Source organism: Entamoeba histolytica, genomic scaffold (assembly GCF_000208925.1).
Source record: "Entamoeba histolytica HM-1:IMSS scf_1104750516395 genomic scaffold, whole genome shotgun sequence".
NCBI classification, from domain to species: Eukaryota; Evosea; order Mastigamoebida; family Endamoebidae; genus Entamoeba; species Entamoeba histolytica.
The window spans coordinates 1-19,521 of NW_001914915.1; the positions used below are offsets into that span (position 1 = coordinate 1).

The 19,521-nt window shown below is 24.4% G+C and overlaps 9 protein-coding genes across 9 annotated transcripts, besides 1 other annotated feature; 6 read left to right on the plus strand and 3 right to left on the minus strand.

Annotated features, from left to right (window-relative positions):
* Window positions 1-2,903: 2,903 nt before the first annotated feature.
* Window positions 2,904-3,085: a repeat region.
* Window positions 3,086-3,708: 623 nt separating this feature from the next.
* On the plus strand, window positions 3,709-5,037 carry EHI_009800 (phosphatidylserine synthase, putative; the record flags this gene model as incomplete). Its single annotated transcript, XM_652010.1, has 1 exon — window positions 3,709-5,037. One exon carries the CDS (start codon window positions 3,709-3,711, stop codon window positions 5,035-5,037), a length of 1,329 nt encoding a protein of 442 aa, XP_657102.1.
* A 200-nt stretch (window positions 5,038-5,237) lies between these two features.
* EHI_009810 (40S ribosomal protein S17, putative) lies at window positions 5,238-5,591 on the plus strand (the record flags this gene model as incomplete). The annotated part of the gene is made up of 1 exon (XM_652011.1): window positions 5,238-5,591. The coding sequence occupies one exon, from the start codon at window positions 5,238-5,240 to the stop codon at window positions 5,589-5,591; it is 354 nt and encodes a 117-aa protein (XP_657103.1).
* Window positions 5,592-5,750: 159 nt separating this feature from the next.
* On the minus strand, window positions 5,751-6,299 carry EHI_009820 (myb-like DNA-binding domain containing protein; the record flags this gene model as incomplete). The annotated part of the gene is made up of 1 exon (XM_001913626.1): window positions 5,751-6,299. One exon carries the CDS (start codon window positions 6,297-6,299, stop codon window positions 5,751-5,753), a length of 549 nt encoding a protein of 182 aa, XP_001913661.1.
* Window positions 6,300-7,100: 801 nt separating this feature from the next.
* On the plus strand, window positions 7,101-12,011 carry EHI_009830 (uncharacterized protein; the record flags this gene model as incomplete). Its single annotated transcript, XM_652012.2, has 1 exon — window positions 7,101-12,011. The coding sequence occupies one exon, from the start codon at window positions 7,101-7,103 to the stop codon at window positions 12,009-12,011; it is 4,911 nt and encodes a 1,636-aa protein (XP_657104.2).
* Window positions 12,012-12,883: 872 nt separating this feature from the next.
* On the plus strand, window positions 12,884-13,165 carry EHI_009840 (uncharacterized protein; the record flags this gene model as incomplete). The annotated part of the gene is made up of 1 exon (XM_652013.1): window positions 12,884-13,165. The coding sequence occupies one exon, from the start codon at window positions 12,884-12,886 to the stop codon at window positions 13,163-13,165; it is 282 nt and encodes a 93-aa protein (XP_657105.1).
* Window positions 13,166-13,352: 187 nt separating this feature from the next.
* EHI_009850 (uncharacterized protein) lies at window positions 13,353-13,949 on the plus strand (the record flags this gene model as incomplete). The annotated part of the gene is made up of 1 exon (XM_652014.2): window positions 13,353-13,949. One exon carries the CDS (start codon window positions 13,353-13,355, stop codon window positions 13,947-13,949), a length of 597 nt encoding a protein of 198 aa, XP_657106.2.
* Window positions 13,950-14,541: 592 nt separating this feature from the next.
* EHI_009860 (uncharacterized protein) lies at window positions 14,542-16,179 on the minus strand (the record flags this gene model as incomplete). The annotated part of the gene is made up of 1 exon (XM_643834.2): window positions 14,542-16,179. The coding sequence occupies one exon, from the start codon at window positions 16,177-16,179 to the stop codon at window positions 14,542-14,544; it is 1,638 nt and encodes a 545-aa protein (XP_648926.2).
* A 684-nt stretch (window positions 16,180-16,863) lies between these two features.
* EHI_009870 (uncharacterized protein) lies at window positions 16,864-17,605 on the minus strand. Its single transcript, XM_652029.2, has one exon. It carries the CDS (start codon window positions 17,597-17,599, stop codon window positions 16,886-16,888), a length of 714 nt encoding a protein of 237 aa, XP_657121.1. The 5' UTR covers window positions 17,600-17,605; the 3' UTR covers window positions 16,864-16,885.
* A 273-nt stretch (window positions 17,606-17,878) lies between these two features.
* On the plus strand, window positions 17,879-19,324 carry EHI_009880 (uncharacterized protein; the record flags this gene model as incomplete). The annotated part of the gene is made up of 1 exon (XM_652017.1): window positions 17,879-19,324. One exon carries the CDS (start codon window positions 17,879-17,881, stop codon window positions 19,322-19,324), a length of 1,446 nt encoding a protein of 481 aa, XP_657109.1.
* Between the last annotated feature and the right edge of the window lie 197 nt (window positions 19,325-19,521).

Genomic DNA, 19,521 nt, shown 5'->3' on the forward strand with positions numbered 1-19,521 from the left:
TTTTTATATGATTTTTTCTCATCTTTTCATAATAACCTAACTCTATTACTTCTCACAATTACTTTATTATTCTTCTTTCTGTGTTTTTCTTATTTTTTCTAACAACTCATGATTTGTATGTTTCTTATGAATTGTTATTTGTTCTTGACTTTTTGTTCAAATAATCAAACTCAAGTCAATGACTTTCATTTTTTTGTTAAGAAGCTTTTGTTATAATTTGTTTAACAGTTAGTTATTTCTCAAATAATTCATTGTTTTATCAAAGTAAAACTTAAAAATATTTGGTAATTTGTTTTGATATCTATTGTATTTCTATGACATTTTCTTCTTCATTTACTTTATTCTGTTTCTAAACCATGAGTGTAAATTTAATGTATTATCTTAGCAACTTGTCAAGCATACATTATTCATTGACTGACTCTATCCTTTGTGATGACAATGAATATTAGCTGACTACACTTTTACTACTTTATCAAATTTACTTATTTATTCATTCATTTTTCAAGTCATGTAATCTTATTTTCTTGTATCTTCTTAAAATCTTGTTTGTTATGCAAAACTAATTGGCACATTGCTCCATGTTATCTAAATTACATTTATCTTTTCACTAATTACAATAAATTCTTTTGCATAGAAATGTTTCTATAATATGTTAATTAGAGGTTTAGTCTTTCTTAAAAATATCATTAATCTATTGATTCAATCATCAAAACAAAATAACCTTTCAGAATATGTCCAATTGTTATTAGATACCTTAGATATGTGGTTATTTAAAGCATTTATGGTTTAAAAATTATTAAATTTACAAAAGAAGAATTAGAATACAATATAGTAATTTTGAAAAAATTATTAATATTTAATGGATATAAACTGTGTCTTAAATTAATATTTTATTAATTTTATTTAATTCTATTTAAAGAGTCGTATAATGTCTTATTGATTATCATTGAAATCCATTTTTATATCAATTAATATAACAAAAAACTAGCGAGTTGTTGAATTTCATTCATTTATTATGAATAAAATTGATATTTTAGACGTTACTATAATACCTCTTTTTATTCTGTGTTTATTTATATAGAGAATAAACCAACTCATAACTTGAACGAAGTATATAATTACATATTTTTATTATAAGAATACCACCTGATTTCAAAGAACATTTAAATATCAACTTTAAGTTTATTCTTAATTATAAAATTCTCTTGTTTTCTTTTCTGATATATTTATTATTCTTATTTTTATAAGCTATATTTATCTATTACATTTCTTGTTTTCATTTTCTATATAATTTGTAGTATCTAAAATATATTCTTTATTATCTGTTTTTATTTATCTTAATTTCTTTTTCCTTTTTTTAAAACACAATTTTCTGCTTTTACAATATTACATCAATATCTATTCATTACACTAACTTAATTACAATTTTTTCAAAATACGACTCTATGTTTTATCTTTTTATCATTTCAAATATATCCAATATCACCAATAATGGATAAAGAATTAATGATATTCTTTTATTAGAATATTAATAAATAAAATAATATTTTACTAAAAGAGTGTTCTTAAAAATAAACCACAATAAAGTATTTTGTTTTTTTTCATTTAATCTGTTTACATAACAACACTATTATGGATTAAAAGAAGTTTAAATAAAATAACGCCGTTTTTATGAATGTTACATTGATAGAACTAAACTTTAGTTGGTGTTAATATAATAAATAAAATAGTAAAGATGCTATAATGATAATGATTTATTCAATTTAAATGAAATGAAATACAATTTTCATTCATGTTTTTATTATTCTTTTATTTTATTATTATATTCTTTTTCATTTAGTAAATAAAATAAAATGAATATAATTTATTCTTTATGTATATTCTTTATTTATATTGATTGTATGTTTATTTGATGTTGTATATTAAAAAGTATTTATAGATCAATAAAAAACTTTCATTTATGCTATTTCATGTTTATGAATTATTTTATTTTGATGTTCATTTGATGTTAATTGATGAAATTATGAAATGTTGATACTTCATTTATTTCACTATTTATTCTTGTTATAAGTTATATGTCAATAATTAATATCATATTTTGATTAAAAATTGAATAATACAAAATACAAAGCGTTTAAAATATGAAATAATTGACAAATAACATTTAAATATAATGTTTTAATAATAATATATGCAATTTTGTTAGTTATTACTTCTCTTACTTTCTTTTTGTTCAATATTTCTTGAAATAAGAAATGTCAAATTCTTTGATAATTATATCAATAAAATTATACATAATAATTTATTGTTATTCAAATATTATTGTTTATTTCATAATCAGAATGATTTAAATTTTGAAATGATGAATGTTGAGATTGTATTTTATTAACTAAATTCATATTTTTATACTGATTTTTAAGTAATTAAATAAATAATAATACATCAATCTATTGAACAAAATGAGAGTGATTTAATAAGGAATATAAATAGTTTGATAAATAAATATAAATGAAGATAGGCAAAATGAAATATTTTATTGTCATTCAAAATAACAGATTAACTAAATATAAAAAAAGATAATACTAACCATAAAAATAATAAAAACAATTATAGTTATTTTCAGATGACATTCTTCTCCTTTTTTATGTTTTATTTCCAATATTTGATATCAATTTAATCAATAATTATTTAAGTTAAACTATTTATTCAATATTGACATGATGAAAATGGTTATTATTTATTATAATAAAAGAATATGTATTTTTAAAGATAATAGTATTAAGTAATTGTTAGTGTATAAATATATTTAATAATATTGATATTATCAAAGAAAATGATAGTCATGTTGTAGTTGGTATTAAATGAAAATAATCATGAAAACAGTGGTGAGGAAATAGTCTTTCATAATAAAATAAAGAAGAGAATGATTGTTTTAATGCTAATTAAATTCAAAATAAAAATCAGATAACAACTTTAATGAAGACGCATTTAAGTTGATGAAGTTAAAAAACATTAAGTCAAAAGAATGAAAAGGATGATAAATAGAAATTCTCATTTCTCAACATAATGAAAGTTTAAAGAATAAACATTCTTAAAAAGCAACAATGTAGTTATTCTCTATTGAATAATGGATAATAGAAAATAAAAGTAATAACACTTAATTAATTACTTTTTATTTAAAAAGTTAAATGTAGGTTGTAAATCGTAAAATTAAAAATAATTCGATAAAGCAAGAAATTTCATACTAAAAAATAAATGAAATAGTTAGTTTAATATAACATAATTAAAATCAGTGATAACAGAAATAAATGATAATAAGATTAACTAAACAAGTTGAGGTGTAAATAAAAACAGATAATTTTATTAATTTTATTGATAATAATGGAAAATGATGAAAAAAAATAAAAATCTATTTTAAATGAAAAATTTTCCTCACATAATTTATTAAGAATCAGATTATAACTTCCAACAAGCATGAAAACTCAACTATTTTTAGAATGTTTTAAAGAAAGTTGAACATACTACTGAAAATCACAAAAATCTTAGAAAGGTAAATAATAAGATGATTTTCATTAATTTGAGGTGAAAATTGAGTGAATTTAAATGCTTAGAAAATAATGATTTTTAAAGAAAAGTACACACAAAAGAACAAAAAAGATATGAAAAACAGGGTTTTTAAAGAGGTTTTAAAGGAACAAAGTATAAACAATGACAGAACAACAAACCACAAAACAAGAAGTAGTTTATGTCACTCCTGACCAGGAAGAAGAAATTGGAATGAAAGAGGAATTAAAACAAATTACAGAACAATATGATACAACCTCATATTATGAATGGGTAAAAGGACCACATTCTGTGTTATGTATGGTAGCATTATTAGGAGTATTAATATATTTATACTATAAAGGGTATATCACTTCACCACCATCAAATTTAGTTCCATGGTTATTTGTATCACTTGTTGTTGTTTGTTGGTGTACTTTCTTCTTACCAGATAGTTATTTTGTACATCCTCATCCAATGTTTTGGAAATTCATTCAAGGTGTTGGATTATGTTATTTGATGTTAATTTGTTTCTTATTATTCCAAAATGTAAATGATGTTAGACAATGGTTAAAAAATATTGATCCAAAACTTGGTGTACCATTACCAGAAAGAGAATATGCCATTGACTGTAGATTATATACACCAGAATTACCATGTAAATGGAATAATTTTAAAAATGTACTTTTTGATGAATTTGTAATATATCATTTTGTTGGATGGTGGGCACGATGTGTTATTTGTCGTGATTGGAAATTAACATGGTTTAATAGTATTTTATTTGAATTTATGGAATTATCTTTCCAACACATTCTTCCAAATTTCCATGAATGTTGGTGGGATCATATTATTTTAGATGTTTTTGGATGTAATGCTCTTGGAATTTGGCTTGGATCAAAAACGCTTCAATACTTTGAATTAAGAGAATATAATTTCAGTGGTGTTTCACCTATGCAAAAGAAAGGAAAAATATTTAGAGTTATTGGACAATTTACACCTACATCATGGACACGTTATCATTGGGGAATGTTCACTCATTGGAAGAGATTTATTTATGTTATTATTCTTATTATCTATTTCCAACTATTTGATTTAAATTCATTCTTCTTAAAAGCAGAATTATGGTTGAAACCATCTCATTATTTAAACCTTATTCGTTTAATTGTTTTAGCTTTACAAGCACCTTTAGTATTTAGACAATGTTATCAATATGTTATAGATAAAAATACTAAAGACATCGGATCTGCTTCTTGGATTCTTGGTCTTACTTTACTTCTTGAAGGTATATTATGTTTCAAGTGGGGTTATCCTGAATATAAATCAATTCCAACTCCTTTCTTAGTAAAATGGGGATGGATTATTACCATTTCTTTTGTAGTAATTTTTGGTATTATTTTCTTTACTTATAAAGAGATTCATTATTCAGTTGTACGTTCTAAAACACCTTCAGTTCCTTTAGAAGAAGATAAAGAAGAAAAAACAAAAACTGATTAATTTTCTTTTTTGGTAAATAGAAAAATTTGTTTCTTTTAATACAAAAAAACATAATAAAAAATAATGTTATATAAAACTAAAAAAAGAGAAAAGAAAAAAGAAATAGTAAAAGGGCAAAAAAAAAAAAAATAAGTGTTTTAAACCTAAAAGGTTTTAAAGCAAAGGAAGGAACTTTCAAAATTGATTCAACCACAGCAGAAATGGGAGGAGTCAGAACTAAAACTGTTAAGAGAGCTGCAAGAAATATTATTGAAAAGTACTATCCACTTTTAACTCTTGATTTCCATACTAATAAACATGTTGTTGATGAAGTTGCTGTTGTTGAAACTAAACGATTAAGAAATAAAATCGCTGGTTTCATTACTCATTTAATGAGAAGAATCCAAAAAGGTCCAGTTAGAGGAATTTCTTTCAAACTTCAAGAAGAAGAAAGAGAAAGAAGAGATAATTATGTTCCAGAAAAATCTGAAGTTAATATTGATAAAATTACTGCTGATCCAGTTACTCTCAAAATGCTTGAATCAATTGGAATGCCAATTAATAAAAAGAACTAAAGAGAAAAAAGAAAAGTATATTTAAAATTTAACACATTTCTTTTTTGAGGGTAAGTAGTAACAATTTTATTTATTTATTTCCTTTTTTAATGAATTAATATGTCATTATATTAAATAAAACAGAGAGTTAATTAAATTAAAAAGAAATCTTAATAACAGTTAAAATACATCAGGCCTAGGAAGTACTTCATCAGATGATGAACTTAAATCATGTTGTTTTCCTATTAAGTCTAAGGTTTCTTGTAATAAATTAGTATCCATTGTTTGTTGAGCATTTAGAGCTTTTTCAATCATTTTTGGTCTGATACGTTCTTCTGCTTTAAATTTTGCTTTTATTTGTTTTCGAGTACGACCATCAAACATTAATTCTATTAATCCAAAGTCTGCACCATATTTCATTATGCCAGTATATAATTTTAATATTTCTTCTTTATCCCATTTTTTACTTTTTTTTGGTTTTAATAAATTACTCCTTTTACTTGAGTTATGTTCTGTTCCATTTTCTTCACCACTTTTTTCGTTTGATATTTCACCAATACATTCTTCATCTAAATATCGATTAAATGGTTGTTTGAGTTCTTTTAATTTTTTGATAGAGCTTTGTTTTTTATGACTTAATTTACAGATCTGTCTCATAGATAATGTACTTAAATCAATAGATGAATCTTTATCATTTTTAGTTTTTGAGCTATTTTGTTGTTCAGTCATTTTTGAATTTTTTAGTCTTTTTTTTTGAGTGCTTTCTTAAATAAACCCTGTATTTTTTTCTTTTTCTTTTTCTGTTTTCATTTTTTTATTTTTTATTGTTGATTTTTTTTTATTCGCTTCGTTCTTTTAACTTCCCTTTTTTTGTAATACAAAACATAATAATAAAATATGTCAAAAAAAAAATGACTGAAATTTATAAATAATAAGAGCATGATATGATCTATTGAAAGAATTTCATATATTTAAAAAATTATGAAATAATTCACATTTTAGATTGATTTAAATTAAAGTTAAAAAGAAAGAATGTAATTACATTAACGAACAACAACCAGCATTACTACTTTTGTCCCAAGGATTTGTGTCTTTAAATTCAGGTGAGAATGGGTCAATTTTATTCTTTGTAAAATTAACTAATTCAGAACATGCTTCACTTACTTTCATTAGATTCTTAGAACGTTCAAAGTTTTTCATTAAACGTTCTTTTTCTTGTAATAATCGAATAAGTTGTTGTTGGGACATGTTAATTATTTTTTTCTAAGTTCTTTTCTTTATCTTTTGATAAAGAAAATAGATTTCTTCGACAGTCATTCTTTTAAGTCGGCGTTCTTTTTTATTTTTATATCAAAGTATTTTTCTTTTTTATATTTCACTATTTTTAGATTATGAAAGTTAATTTAAAAACTACTTTTATAAAAATAGAATTGGAAAAACTTAAATGGATTGAATGAACTTTCAAAAAAAAAAATAAAAAAAAAATAAAAAATAAAAACTAGAAAAAAAATAATAAAAAACAAAAAAGAAATGGAAGAGTATAGCAAGTATTATCTTAATCAAATGATGACACACCCAAAAGATAGAGAACGAGAATTTTTTGACCACCTTCATCAGTTGAGTATAAAACCAAGTGAAGAGGTTTTAATTAATTTTTATCATTTTCTTAAGAGATATTTAAAAGTTATATCACCTCTTATTGTTTCGTCGTATGTTATAGATTTTTTAATTACTTTCTTAGTTGATTATCAAAGATATGTGTTAAAAATATTTATGCTATTTTCTTCTCAACGAAGTGCATGTTCACGAATGTTATACCTTCGATTACCAACATTACTTTTACAAACACCTTCAACAAAATCACTTAATTTATTAAATAAATTATTGTCATCATCTTCTTCTTTCGAAATCTTTACTAATCCTTCTTTATCAAAAACAAAATTTGTTAATGACCTAATGATATTATGTCCATCTTATCTTTATCCTCAGCCAATGTCTTCTGACAAAATACTTCAATCAAGTTATCATGCATGGAGATATATAGCACTTACTGGGAATGCATCTTTAATTCCAGCTATTGATACGTTTCCCACTGATACTGCTTTTGTAAATGAACAAGTGTTAATTAAACAATTATATGAAGTTACTCAAACAGGAAAAACCGAACCAATTGATAATGTTATTCATGTATTATATTCTCCTGATGGGATTATTTTATTAAGAGATAGACAACTCATTCAAACAATAAGATTTATTTTTGATAAATATCCAACACATGAAATTATTACACAAAAATGTATTGAAGCTTTAGAACTTGCTGCTGTTGATTATCATTGTTTAATATCAATGTTTAATGAAAATTTCTTAACTAAATTTGAACATTATCTTCAATTATTTTCAAACAATGAAATAATTATATCAAAAATACTTAATATTCTTTGTTATATGTGTAGTACTGATGCATTAGTTTCTTTTGTAAATCAATCAAAATTATTATCTACTCTTTTTCCACAAGACCAAGAGAAAAAATTACAATTTCCATCATCATTATTAATTAAAAGAAAATTAGTTCTTATTGCCTTTCAATGTCTTCAATCTAAAGTAATTAAACCAGAATGTATTATTCCAATTATTGATTTAACAGATACAGAATTATATGATTTAACTATTCCATTAAGTTCATTATTGACAATTAATAATTGTAATATTCTTCTTGAGAAAACAAAAGAAATTATAAAAGATATTTTAATACAAGGATCTGAAAGTACTGTGTTAATAGAAAGTTCATTATATTTTTTAGTTAAAACACAAATTGATAGTTCATTTATTCCAAAAGAAAAATTGGTTCAATACCAAAATTCAATGGACTTTAATATTCATTCATTATCTAATCAAATTATTAATTCAAAGTATAACAATAATAATGTTTTATCATTATTATCTATTCCAATTGCAATTGATTCATCAAATATTTTTCAATTCTTAACATTATATTCTTGTCTTTCAAATATTCTTATTACTGGAATTTCACCACCTCATCTTGATGAAGTATTTTCTTCTATTATTCAACATTTTCCAATGACCATTTTTTCTTCAACTAAAATTTCACTTGCAGAAAAGTATATTGCTGCAAGTGATTTAATTACTTTTATTCTTAATATTCAAAAGAATTATTCTATCTCTGAACAATTAACAGAACTTTGTTTTAATACATTACTTTCATTAATTAAATCAAATTCAAATTTTAGGGAACTATGGTTTGAACATTCTGGATACATTTATTTATTAAAACAACTACCAAGATATTCAACATTAAAACTACTTCATAAAATATTAAAATCAAAAGAAATTTGTTTTAAATTACTTAGTCAAAGTAATAATAATGATCAATTATTAGAAGATCGTTTTCTTGAATATTTAAATGATTATACAAATTTAAATGATTATACAATAGATATAGCTTCTTTAGTTAAGTGTATAGAAAATATTATGGACGATATTCCTCATTCTAAATTAAATACTTTAGCTTCTTCAATAGTAAAAAGAACAGAAGAATTGATTGATTCTGGGAATAACGATATTTCAATATATATGTCTATCTTTCAATTTATTAAGAAGGCTATTGATTGTTCTTCTTTAGTTTGTGATAAGGATTTTATTAATAAAATTATTCAAATGCTCTTTTCATGTAAAAGTACTAAATTAAAAAAAATATTAATTGATGTTTGTGCTTCAATTTATAATACTAATCCAACATATATAAGACATTTATTAGACAAAAAGAAATTATTGGAATTAATTACAGAAGAAGATAATGATCAAGAGCTTTATTGTGCAGCTACAAGATGCCTTGCTATTATGTCAAAACCTGAAAGAATTGTAAAATCAAAAATTGAAATTACAAGTGAAGTGAATAAAGTAATTATTCAAGAAAATAATAGACAAGTATCATTTACTGATTTAATTAATCCCACAATATTAATGGTTCCTGTTGGTAGTATTAATGATTTTGTTTTTGTTAAAACTGTAGAAAATATTCAAGGCTATGAAAGAGAATTTAAAAAGAAATTTGACCTTCCTGATATGTTATCTTCATATAAATTTATAAAGACAACATGGGATTTATTTGTTAACGACATAAATAAAGTTATTTATGCTCAAATGATTTATGGAGTTATAGACTGTTCAACATTAAGTGATAAAGATGTTATTAATTCAATTACCATGTTTCATGAATGTGTAACATTAAATTGGGAAGAAAGTATTGGACATTTAGCATTGTTATTAAATTTACCACAATCATCAGAATTATTTAAAATGAAATTAAATAATGAAATTAAGTCATTGTTATTTGTTGTAGATACTTTAAATCCAACTTCAATTAATTCAATTCTTGTTCACACAGAAAGTACAATAAATACATGGTGTGATAATAACAAACCACTTCATCCTCATTTCAATCCAATCTTTTCTAAAAAGATTCCACCTCTTTCATATCTTTCATGTGCACAAGCTAATTTATATAAAAAGAATTGGGATAATGCTTATCAAATGTTTCTTGACTCAATAAAAGCATATAAAGTACAACCATTATTTAACGGTAAATTTTTTACTAAAAGTGTTATTGGATTTGTTGCATCAATCATGTTAGATCCTATTAAAAGAAATCTTCAACAATATACTAAAGAATATGAAGATGCTATTAAAGAGGCAATTAAGTTTATAGATAATTTGGATTCAGGTCATTATTACTGTAAAGAATTATTATTTTATCAAGCTCAATATTATCTTAAACAAAAGGTATATCAAAAAGCACAACAAATTATTGAAGAAATTGATTCTAAACACCATGAAAAAATTAGTAAAACAGAAGATATTATTTCTGCTTTAATGTTTGACTCATTATTAAAACAACTTAAAATGAATCATCACAGACAATATATTTTATACTCAATTACAGCTTACAAAAGCCAAATTAAATCATTTGACATTTATTGTGTTGATGAATTAGCAGAGTTACTTGGAGTTAATGATTTAGAAAAATTAGATTTAGAATATGAAGAACAAACACAACGCCCACATCTTATTATGGAAAAGAAAGTACAATGGTCAACATTAAGAGCTTATGTAATTATGAAAAAAGTTATGTTAAGAGATATTTATGATGAAACTATGGCTAAATTATTATTAAGATTATTAGCATATTTCCATGAACATGTAAGTGAAACTGATCAAATAGAAAGTATTAACAGACTGGATTTAATTTGTAAAGCTATTGGAAGTCCTGTTTATATTTCTTCAAACCTTCCATCAATTCCTGTTATTGAAAGTATTAGTTTAAGTACTGTTAGCGATAATGAAAAAATAAGAAGTAGAAAAGTTGAAAAGTCAATATTTATTTATGACCCATCAATGCCAAAGAAAGTTCCAATTGTTTGGAGTTCAAATGAAACTTCATTTATTAAAATTAAAATGAGTAATCCTTTATATCCAATGTTAAATGTTGATAATATAACACCATGGTGTGAAGGAGTTGAAATAGAAACACATTTTAAATGTGTTGATATTATGTCTACTTCATCTATTACATTTGAGTATGCAATTACTCCTAAAACATCAGGGCTATTAAAAATTTATGGTTTAGAATTTGACTGTTGTTCATTACATTTTAAATCAGTTCCAATTGGATTTAGATGTAAAAAAGAATTAACTCCATGTTGTGTTGTTCCTGTTGTACATAGTGTACCACGATTAAAAAGTGCTCCTGGAACATTTTTATCAAAAGCAATTTCATTATTCCCTGGTCAAACAAATGAAAGTAAATTAGAATTAATTAATGATGGAGATTTAGCAGTAAATTGGATTAATTTTAAGGTTAAAGATGATGACTCAACTCATTTAACTGAAATTACTGTCTCTAAACCATTACAAGACATTCTTCCTATATTACCAAATCAACGTGTTGAAGTTCCTTTAGCTATTTCTGCACGTGGAGAATTATCAAATATTAATATTGAAATTAGTTATGCATCTTCTTCAAATGCTCGGTTTGGAAGAACATTTTCTATTCCGATTAATGTCATTGTTAGTGTTGGCTTACTTATTGATAAATGGGAAATTATTCCAATAGAAGAAATGTTATTAGTATCTTGTGTTGTGTATAACCCATCTGCTTTTTCTTTTACTGTTAAAATGATGCCAAACCCTCAATGGAATGTTGATGATTTCTTTGTTCAAGAACGTCGTGAAACCTTTTCTGAATCACAGAGTAGAAGACGGCTATTAGTTGCTGTAAAAAAACCATCTTATACTTTAACACCTAAAAATGCTGCTAAATGGATAAACGAAGTTATCTCTATTAGATGGATTTCATCTTCAGGGTGTGATGGAACAATATCTATAGCGGAATCAGAAACTGTAGCTGTTAATACTTCAAATTAACTGACGTTTTTTGCCTTCATTTCATATTATTTTAAAAGAAAAAAAAAATAAGAGTTAAACGTTAAAAGTTTTTTATCACTTGTAATGATTTTATGTAGATCTTTATGATGGTTCTATCATTTTTGTTCTTATTATTATTATCTCCAGTTTTAATAATTTCTTCAAAAGATTTTTCATTATCAAAACTTAATATATTTTCTGGTAGTGTCTCACTTTCTAATTAGAAGCACATTAACTTTTAACAAAGAATTATTCATAAGTTAAATATTTATAATTACTTTTTCTATTCTACTCTAATTACATTAACATTTCCTTCACTTTTTTTATTGAATAATAAGGAAATTGAATCATTCAATAATTATTTTAACTTCAAAAAAAAACATAAATGTCTTGAACAATAAAGCTATGAATAGTGATAATCAATATTATTGTTTATTCTTTTTCATGACAAAAAAATTTAATGTTTTGTAAATAAAAATTGACTAAATTAAAGAAAAAAATAATAATAATTGGAAAAATATGAAATGAAAGAAATAAAAATCAAAAAAAATTGAAATTGAATTGAAATTATTGATTTAGGTTTAGAAAAAATAGAAATTTCAATTAAAATTCAATTTTTTTTTGAATCAACTGCTCAATTTTCTCAATTAACAATTCAATTGTCCTATTTTTATGAATTTAAGTATCAGAATAGAAGATGATGGAATAATAAAAAGTTGAAATTGGATTGAAATTCCTATTTTTAATAAGGAAATAACTATCTAAGTTAATAAAAAATTATCAAAAAAATTCTAATCGAACGATAAGGGTTGAAAAGTTGTATTTAAAGATTTGACCCATCAACAAAATTCATTCATTCACTCAAATATAAAATGAAATACCTCGTCCAATGCCATATTCATATGTATGAAGATCGTGAACTTTTTGCTAAAATTCTTGCAATGCAAAATAAATCAAGAAAAGAAGAAGGATGTATTAGCTATCTTGTCTGTCAAGAACCAACAAATACTTCTCATTATTTAGTCCTTCAAAGATGGGAAAATAAAGATTATTTTGAAAAACATTTAAATTCAAGCCATTATAAGAAATTTGTTGAATATATTCATTCAGTTACAAATAAACCAATTTCTTATGATTATTTTGATATTAATTAATTATTGTTTATTTATTTTTTGTTATTTTGTTTTTTGGAAAGATTTATAAAAAATTTTTTTGTTATTAATTTATAAAAAAAGAAATATAGACATCATTAATTTTTTAGAAAAAGAAATAATCTGTAAAATAAATAAGTAAGATCCCCAAATGACCCAACAAGAGTATTACCAAAAAATAATTCAATTTATGGAAGAGTATAAACAAAAAGAAATAGAATACAATCGATGGGAAAAAAGTTATAAAGAATTTCAGGAATACTTAGATAATAAAAGCAATGAAAAAAAGCAATTAGAACAAAGACTAAAAGAACTTAAGGAACTATATAATATATTAACTATACCAAAAATCCCAATTCGGGATGATATTAAAATGGAAAAAGCATTAACCCCTTTCAGTAGTCTCCTTCATAAATGGTATGATATTGATCTTGATGATTATGAACTTTTATTTCCAAAGCAAGACGAGACAATAGAAACTAGTATTATTAACTTGGACCATGTTATGATTTGTATTGTGACAACAGAAAATAAGATTATTGGTATTTATCTTGAGTCTGAATTTACAAGTGAAGAAGAAATGAATGTATCGCTGTTCAATCTCACAACAACAAGTTCATTTCCTTCTAACTCCACTTTCAAAGCAAAGGTAATAAGTCAGGGTAATTCACTTACTATTCAGAATGAACTTGAAATCAAAGGTAAGGAATTGAAGTTATTCACTCGAAGAAATGGAATTAATGATACAAATACTATAGAAGCTATATCCATTCTTCGTTTCTCTTAATTTACTGATTATTTTTGTGATTATGTTCTTCTTTTAAACCCTTTGTTCAGATAAACCAGTTGGTTCGTGTTAATATTCATAATTCTTGAATCCAATACGTTCATTTAACTAAAAACTTCATTCTAATCTCTCTTATCCTTTTGTTTATCGGTTTCCTTGTGCATTATTATGAATGCATACAAATGTGGTTATTTGTTGAGACTTATTCTATATGAAAACAATCATAACTTAATTCTTATTATCTCATAACTGACTCTAGACATCAAAAAGATTGTCAGAACAATCAACGAAATGTTTTTATTTTATTTTGAAAAGATATTTAATGGTTTTGAGTTGTTTAATAACATAACTTTTTAAACGGTTCTTTGTATTTAAATACTTTTAATTGAAAAGACATACTAACAATAATAGGAAACTCTAAATTAATTTTATTTGCAATAAATTGCTTTAAACAATTATAATATAGAGGTATAAATGAATGTTGTTTAATGTGTTATAAAAACAAATTATTGATTTTCTCTTGTTATTTTATATTAAATTAGTATTTCTATCTTTAATTATCAATCAATTAATTCATTTTAAACTCAGTTCATTATTTTTGTTCTTTTGACTTAGCTAATCTTTCTTTAAATTTATTTACTTTCTTTGTTTGACGTCGTTCAAGCATTTCATTCTTCATAACAATTCTTCTGTCTTTACCACTTAAAACTGCCATCTTTCTTTTCTTTTCTTGTTCTGCTTTCTTAGCTTCTTTACTGACAGAAGGTGCTTTTGCCTTTCCTTTCTTCTCTTCTCCCATTTCTTCTACTAACCCATCAACAAAATCACTTTCAAGATCCTTTACTTGTATTTTCTTGCTTTCTTCTTCTTTCTTTTGTTCTTCTTCATAATCATATTTAGTGTTATTCTTGATAGCATCTAATTGTTTTCTACGTTCTGTAACATATCCTTCTTCTTCTTCATTAACATAAGGAGATAAGTGTGGTGGTAATTTTTGACCAATAGTATATTCTCCACATGGAAGAATAAAATTCTCATTAACACAATCAAAAATCCATTGGGGTTGAATAAATTCTCGTTCAATATTTTTATGTTCTCCTCGTTCTCCTATTTGATGAGTAATACTTTCATCATCAACATTATCCACTATAATTCCTCCTAATGTCTCAATAACAAATGCAACGGGATGTCTTGGTACTTCTCTTTGAATGTAAAAAACCATTCCTGAAAATAATCCACTTCCACTGCTCTGTACAAAATGACTTGTAACTTGAACAGATGCACCAGTGTCATGATTAACCAACATTTCAGTTGCAAGATTTTCTCCTTCTCCTTTTACTTGTTTCAATGCTTCATTTAATTCTTGAACATCTTGATCTTTACTAATAACTTCTGTTTCTTTTTGTAATTGAAGTGGTTCTAATTGAACTGTTCCAAGAAATTCTACTCCATTTATTTTAGTAATTTCTGGTGGATAATTAAGACCTGCATTTGTATATAATTTATAATTAATAAATTTCATTAAAACAACATAAAATGATAAAAATTCATGAAGAACATTAAAGTCAACAGTTTCATTCTTTTCAATAGCAAATTGATGTGGTACCATCCATGTTATAGCAATTCCATATACTACAGCAGTATAAAAATACCCTTTATAACTAATAAAACATTTTCTAAGTGCATTTGTATGTTTAATATATGCTTCCCATTCCATTGCAATTCTTCTTGCTAATCTTACTGCTTCAGCTTTTTCTCCTTTTGAAACTCTATATGATGCAAACATAAATACCATTGACAAACAATCTCCAAGTTCATTTAATGCATCTTGGAATGTTGGATATCGTTCTTGAATAGTTGATGCTAAATCAATAACTGGTTTAGTTTTAAGTAATTGTTCTTTAGTTTTAAATTCTTTTCGAGCTGTTAATTTTCTAATATGTTTTTTAAATGCACGAATTTGTTTAATTTTAAGTGTTACTTTATCATTAACTAATGGCTTAATATCATCAATGTGGTAATACGTTTTCTTTTGTGTTAATGTATTTAGTCCTTTACTAGGTAATCTTGGTGATACTCCCTTTAAAATACAAATCTTTCTGAACTGTTCCATTGTGCAATTCAATCGTTTAATGGCTTGTGTTCTTGTAATGTATTTTGATATTTTTGGTGCTTTCTCCTTTTTACCAGCAAATCTCTTTGATTGATGTTTACCGTGTCCTTTAACCATTTGATAAAATGTACGTTTCTTTTTTTTTTTCTCTTAGGGTTTATTTTTTTAATTGTTCTTTTTATATAATTGATGTTTTATATAACGCTTTTTAATTATTTTTCTTCTCTTCTTAACTAACATTATTTAATTATTCATTTCATTCCTCTTCACATTATAGTCTTTTCTTTTTCTGGGTCAGTGCAATAACTACATGAACAACTAGTTTTTAAATACAATAGAAAAAAGTAATAAAGAAACTAAAATGTCTACTCTTATGAAGAAGCAAATTGACTTTTAAATAAATGTTTGTGGTTATAACCAAAATGATTTAGAAGTGTTTTGTATTATAAAAAAGAATAAATTCATAAAATTCAATGAAATTGTCAATAAGAGTAATAAGACAAATTATTTAGAAATATTACAACCAGAATAAATTAGTTAAACTATGCAATACAATTATATTTTGCTAATTATAATAACAATGAATATTTAAAAAGCAAATAATTAAAATAACTTAATAAATAACACGATTTTTGAAAGTTTAATTAAGAGAAGAGAAAGAAAAAAGTAATTAACAATGAAATGAAGAATATTTATTAAGGTTTATAGACTTAATAATTTTTGTTTTACATTTATAATAAAAAAATATGATGACAAATCTTTAAATCAATATCAATAAAATTGTTTTCAAAGATAAAAAAACAAAGCAAATCAAGAATTTCAATTATTTCTTCTTGTCTGAAATCTTCTTGCTATAGAAGTCAAGTTCTTTACCTTCAAGGATATATCCTTCAACTGATCCAGTTTGTCCTGGTCTGGAAGAAATACATGCAAGAACTCTTCCACTTTGGAATCCTTCTAATAAGGCTTCATCAAATTTCATATTCTTTAATACTTCTAATTTCTTTGCATATTTCTTTTGCATAGTTTTACTTGGATTCATAAGTGCTACTTGTGTTTCTGCAATTTGTTGTGCAATAGTCTTTTCTTTATTTTCTTCTTCCTTTGGAAGAACAACTTTCTTTTCAGTTTTGAATGTAGCTGATTCGAGTGATTTATAATAATCAGTTGATGCAATATCTTTTCCATAGAATTTAAGGAACCATAATCTGAATGGTGCTGGATCAATTTCAATAATAGCACCTTTAACTAATGTATTAGTTCTAACAAAATCATTATCAGAGGCATTATAAACGACATTAAGAATCTTAGTACCTTTAGTGATAGATTGGGATGCCCATGAGAAGTTTCCATTTTCTAATCTTAATGCTCTTCTTTTAATAATTCCATATCTGCATCTAACATCATGAACTCTAATAGCTCCAAGTCTGGTATTAGCTGGTTGTCTTCCCATAGTGTTCTTCTTCTTTTTTTGCATACTGTTCTTCTTTCCTCCAGTAGCTCTTCTTTTATGTCTGGAATCTCTTGTAATTCCCATTGTGAAATCCCAATTACTTCTTTTCTTAGTTCTTTTTCTTTTCTCAGGGTTTTTTAATAGGTTTTCTTTTTGTTTATTATTCTTTTAATTTCTTTCTGAATATTTTCTTTCTTAATAAACTATTTTATTATTTCTTTATTATTAACTTATGTTTTATGAAATAACATTTTTTTTTATCTTATTTGTTTTATTTTTTTTACCCTAAAAAGGTTTTAATTATTTGAATATTGAAATTAATGAAAATGAAATGAACAAATTTAAATTGGTTTATTCATTCAGATGATCACTCCATATTTTTCATTAACTCAAAACAATGATTATGTTATAGTTCATATTAAAATACCCCCGTATCAACAATTTGGTGTTGAAGATATTCAAATTGATAATAACACAATGATATATCATTCAGAACCATACTTTTTATCACTTACATTTAAAAATGATATTGCTAAAGATGGAACAGAAAAAGCTGAGATTGATCGTCTTGAATGTAAATTACATGTTTATTTACCGAAAGAAAATAAAGGAGAAGTATTTCCTGATCTTGATATGTTACCATTGTTTCTTACTAAGAAAAAAATTTTGTCTCGAGTTCAAGTACTTAACACTTCTCCTTGTCCTGAAGAAGAAAAAACTGAACATGAAGTTATAAAAGAAATTACTCCTGAAGAACAAGAGTTAATTGATAAAGTGCAACGACTTGAAAAATTACGACAAGAAAATGAAATAAAAAAAAATCCTAATGAAAAAACAAGAAAAGAAGAAAGATTAGATTTTATTTCACGTGATGATTTAATTCTTGGAGAAGACCAACAGATAAGAGATGAAACCGAAGATATAGTTAATATCTTTGCACCAAAATATGGTTTTAATGGAAGTCATTCTGAATTTTTTAAAGATTTACAACAAAATTCATTTGAAATAGTTATGTTAAGAAATCCAGATCAAACAGATAGTAAAGGAAGAAGAAAACAACGTATTGATGATGAACTTAATAGTTTTGATAAAGATCGATATATTTGTGATACATTTGAATGGGATAATGAAGAGGAAGTGTTAAAGAATAATTCATTTTGGTGGAAAGAAGATGGAGATTGGACAGATGAAGAAAGAAATGAATTTGGAGCATTAGATAAAATAGAAGTTCTTGTTAATAATGAAGAGGTAATACAAATATATAAAGATTTATTTGGCATTGTTTATGGGTATTTATATGATCAAATAGTTATGGGAGAAAGTACAGTAGAATCAGGATGGACTATTGCTACACTGTCTCCAGTAATGTCATATTTTGATAGAATAGACGATATAGTTGATTTAATAGAAACTTGTATTCGAAGAAGTTTAATTTATCCAGTTGTAAGAAATTGGGAATTATCAATGAAAACATTAGAAGAAACTATTGAAGTTTTTAAAAAAAGAAGAGTTGTTCTTATGAAAATTTTATTACGAATACACCAGATTTATAAATTAGATGAATTAAAACATTATATGAATTATTTATTTTTTGATGAATATTGTAATTGGATTCAAAGTGCGGATGACCAAATAAGACACCAATTTGTAGTGAGGATAGAAGAAATTAAAGGAAAAATTTGTAAAGAAAATATTGGTTTACCTTTACAAGACGCTGAACAAGAATACATTGATTATATATCTTCACTTCCAGATGATGATGGTATAATGAGTGAAGAAGAAAATGAGATGCGAGGGTATATTGATTGAGATTCAAATGAGTATTGTTTTACATTATTATTATTTTCTTTTTTATAATAAAAACAGTTTTGTCATCATCTAAAAATATTTTTGAGTAAGAAAGAATTTCAAATAAAGAAACTAAGAGAAGAATAGAAATAAAATTAACCATTTTGTATTTGACTAATTAATTTAAATGACTGTCTTAATGAATTACAGAAAGAATA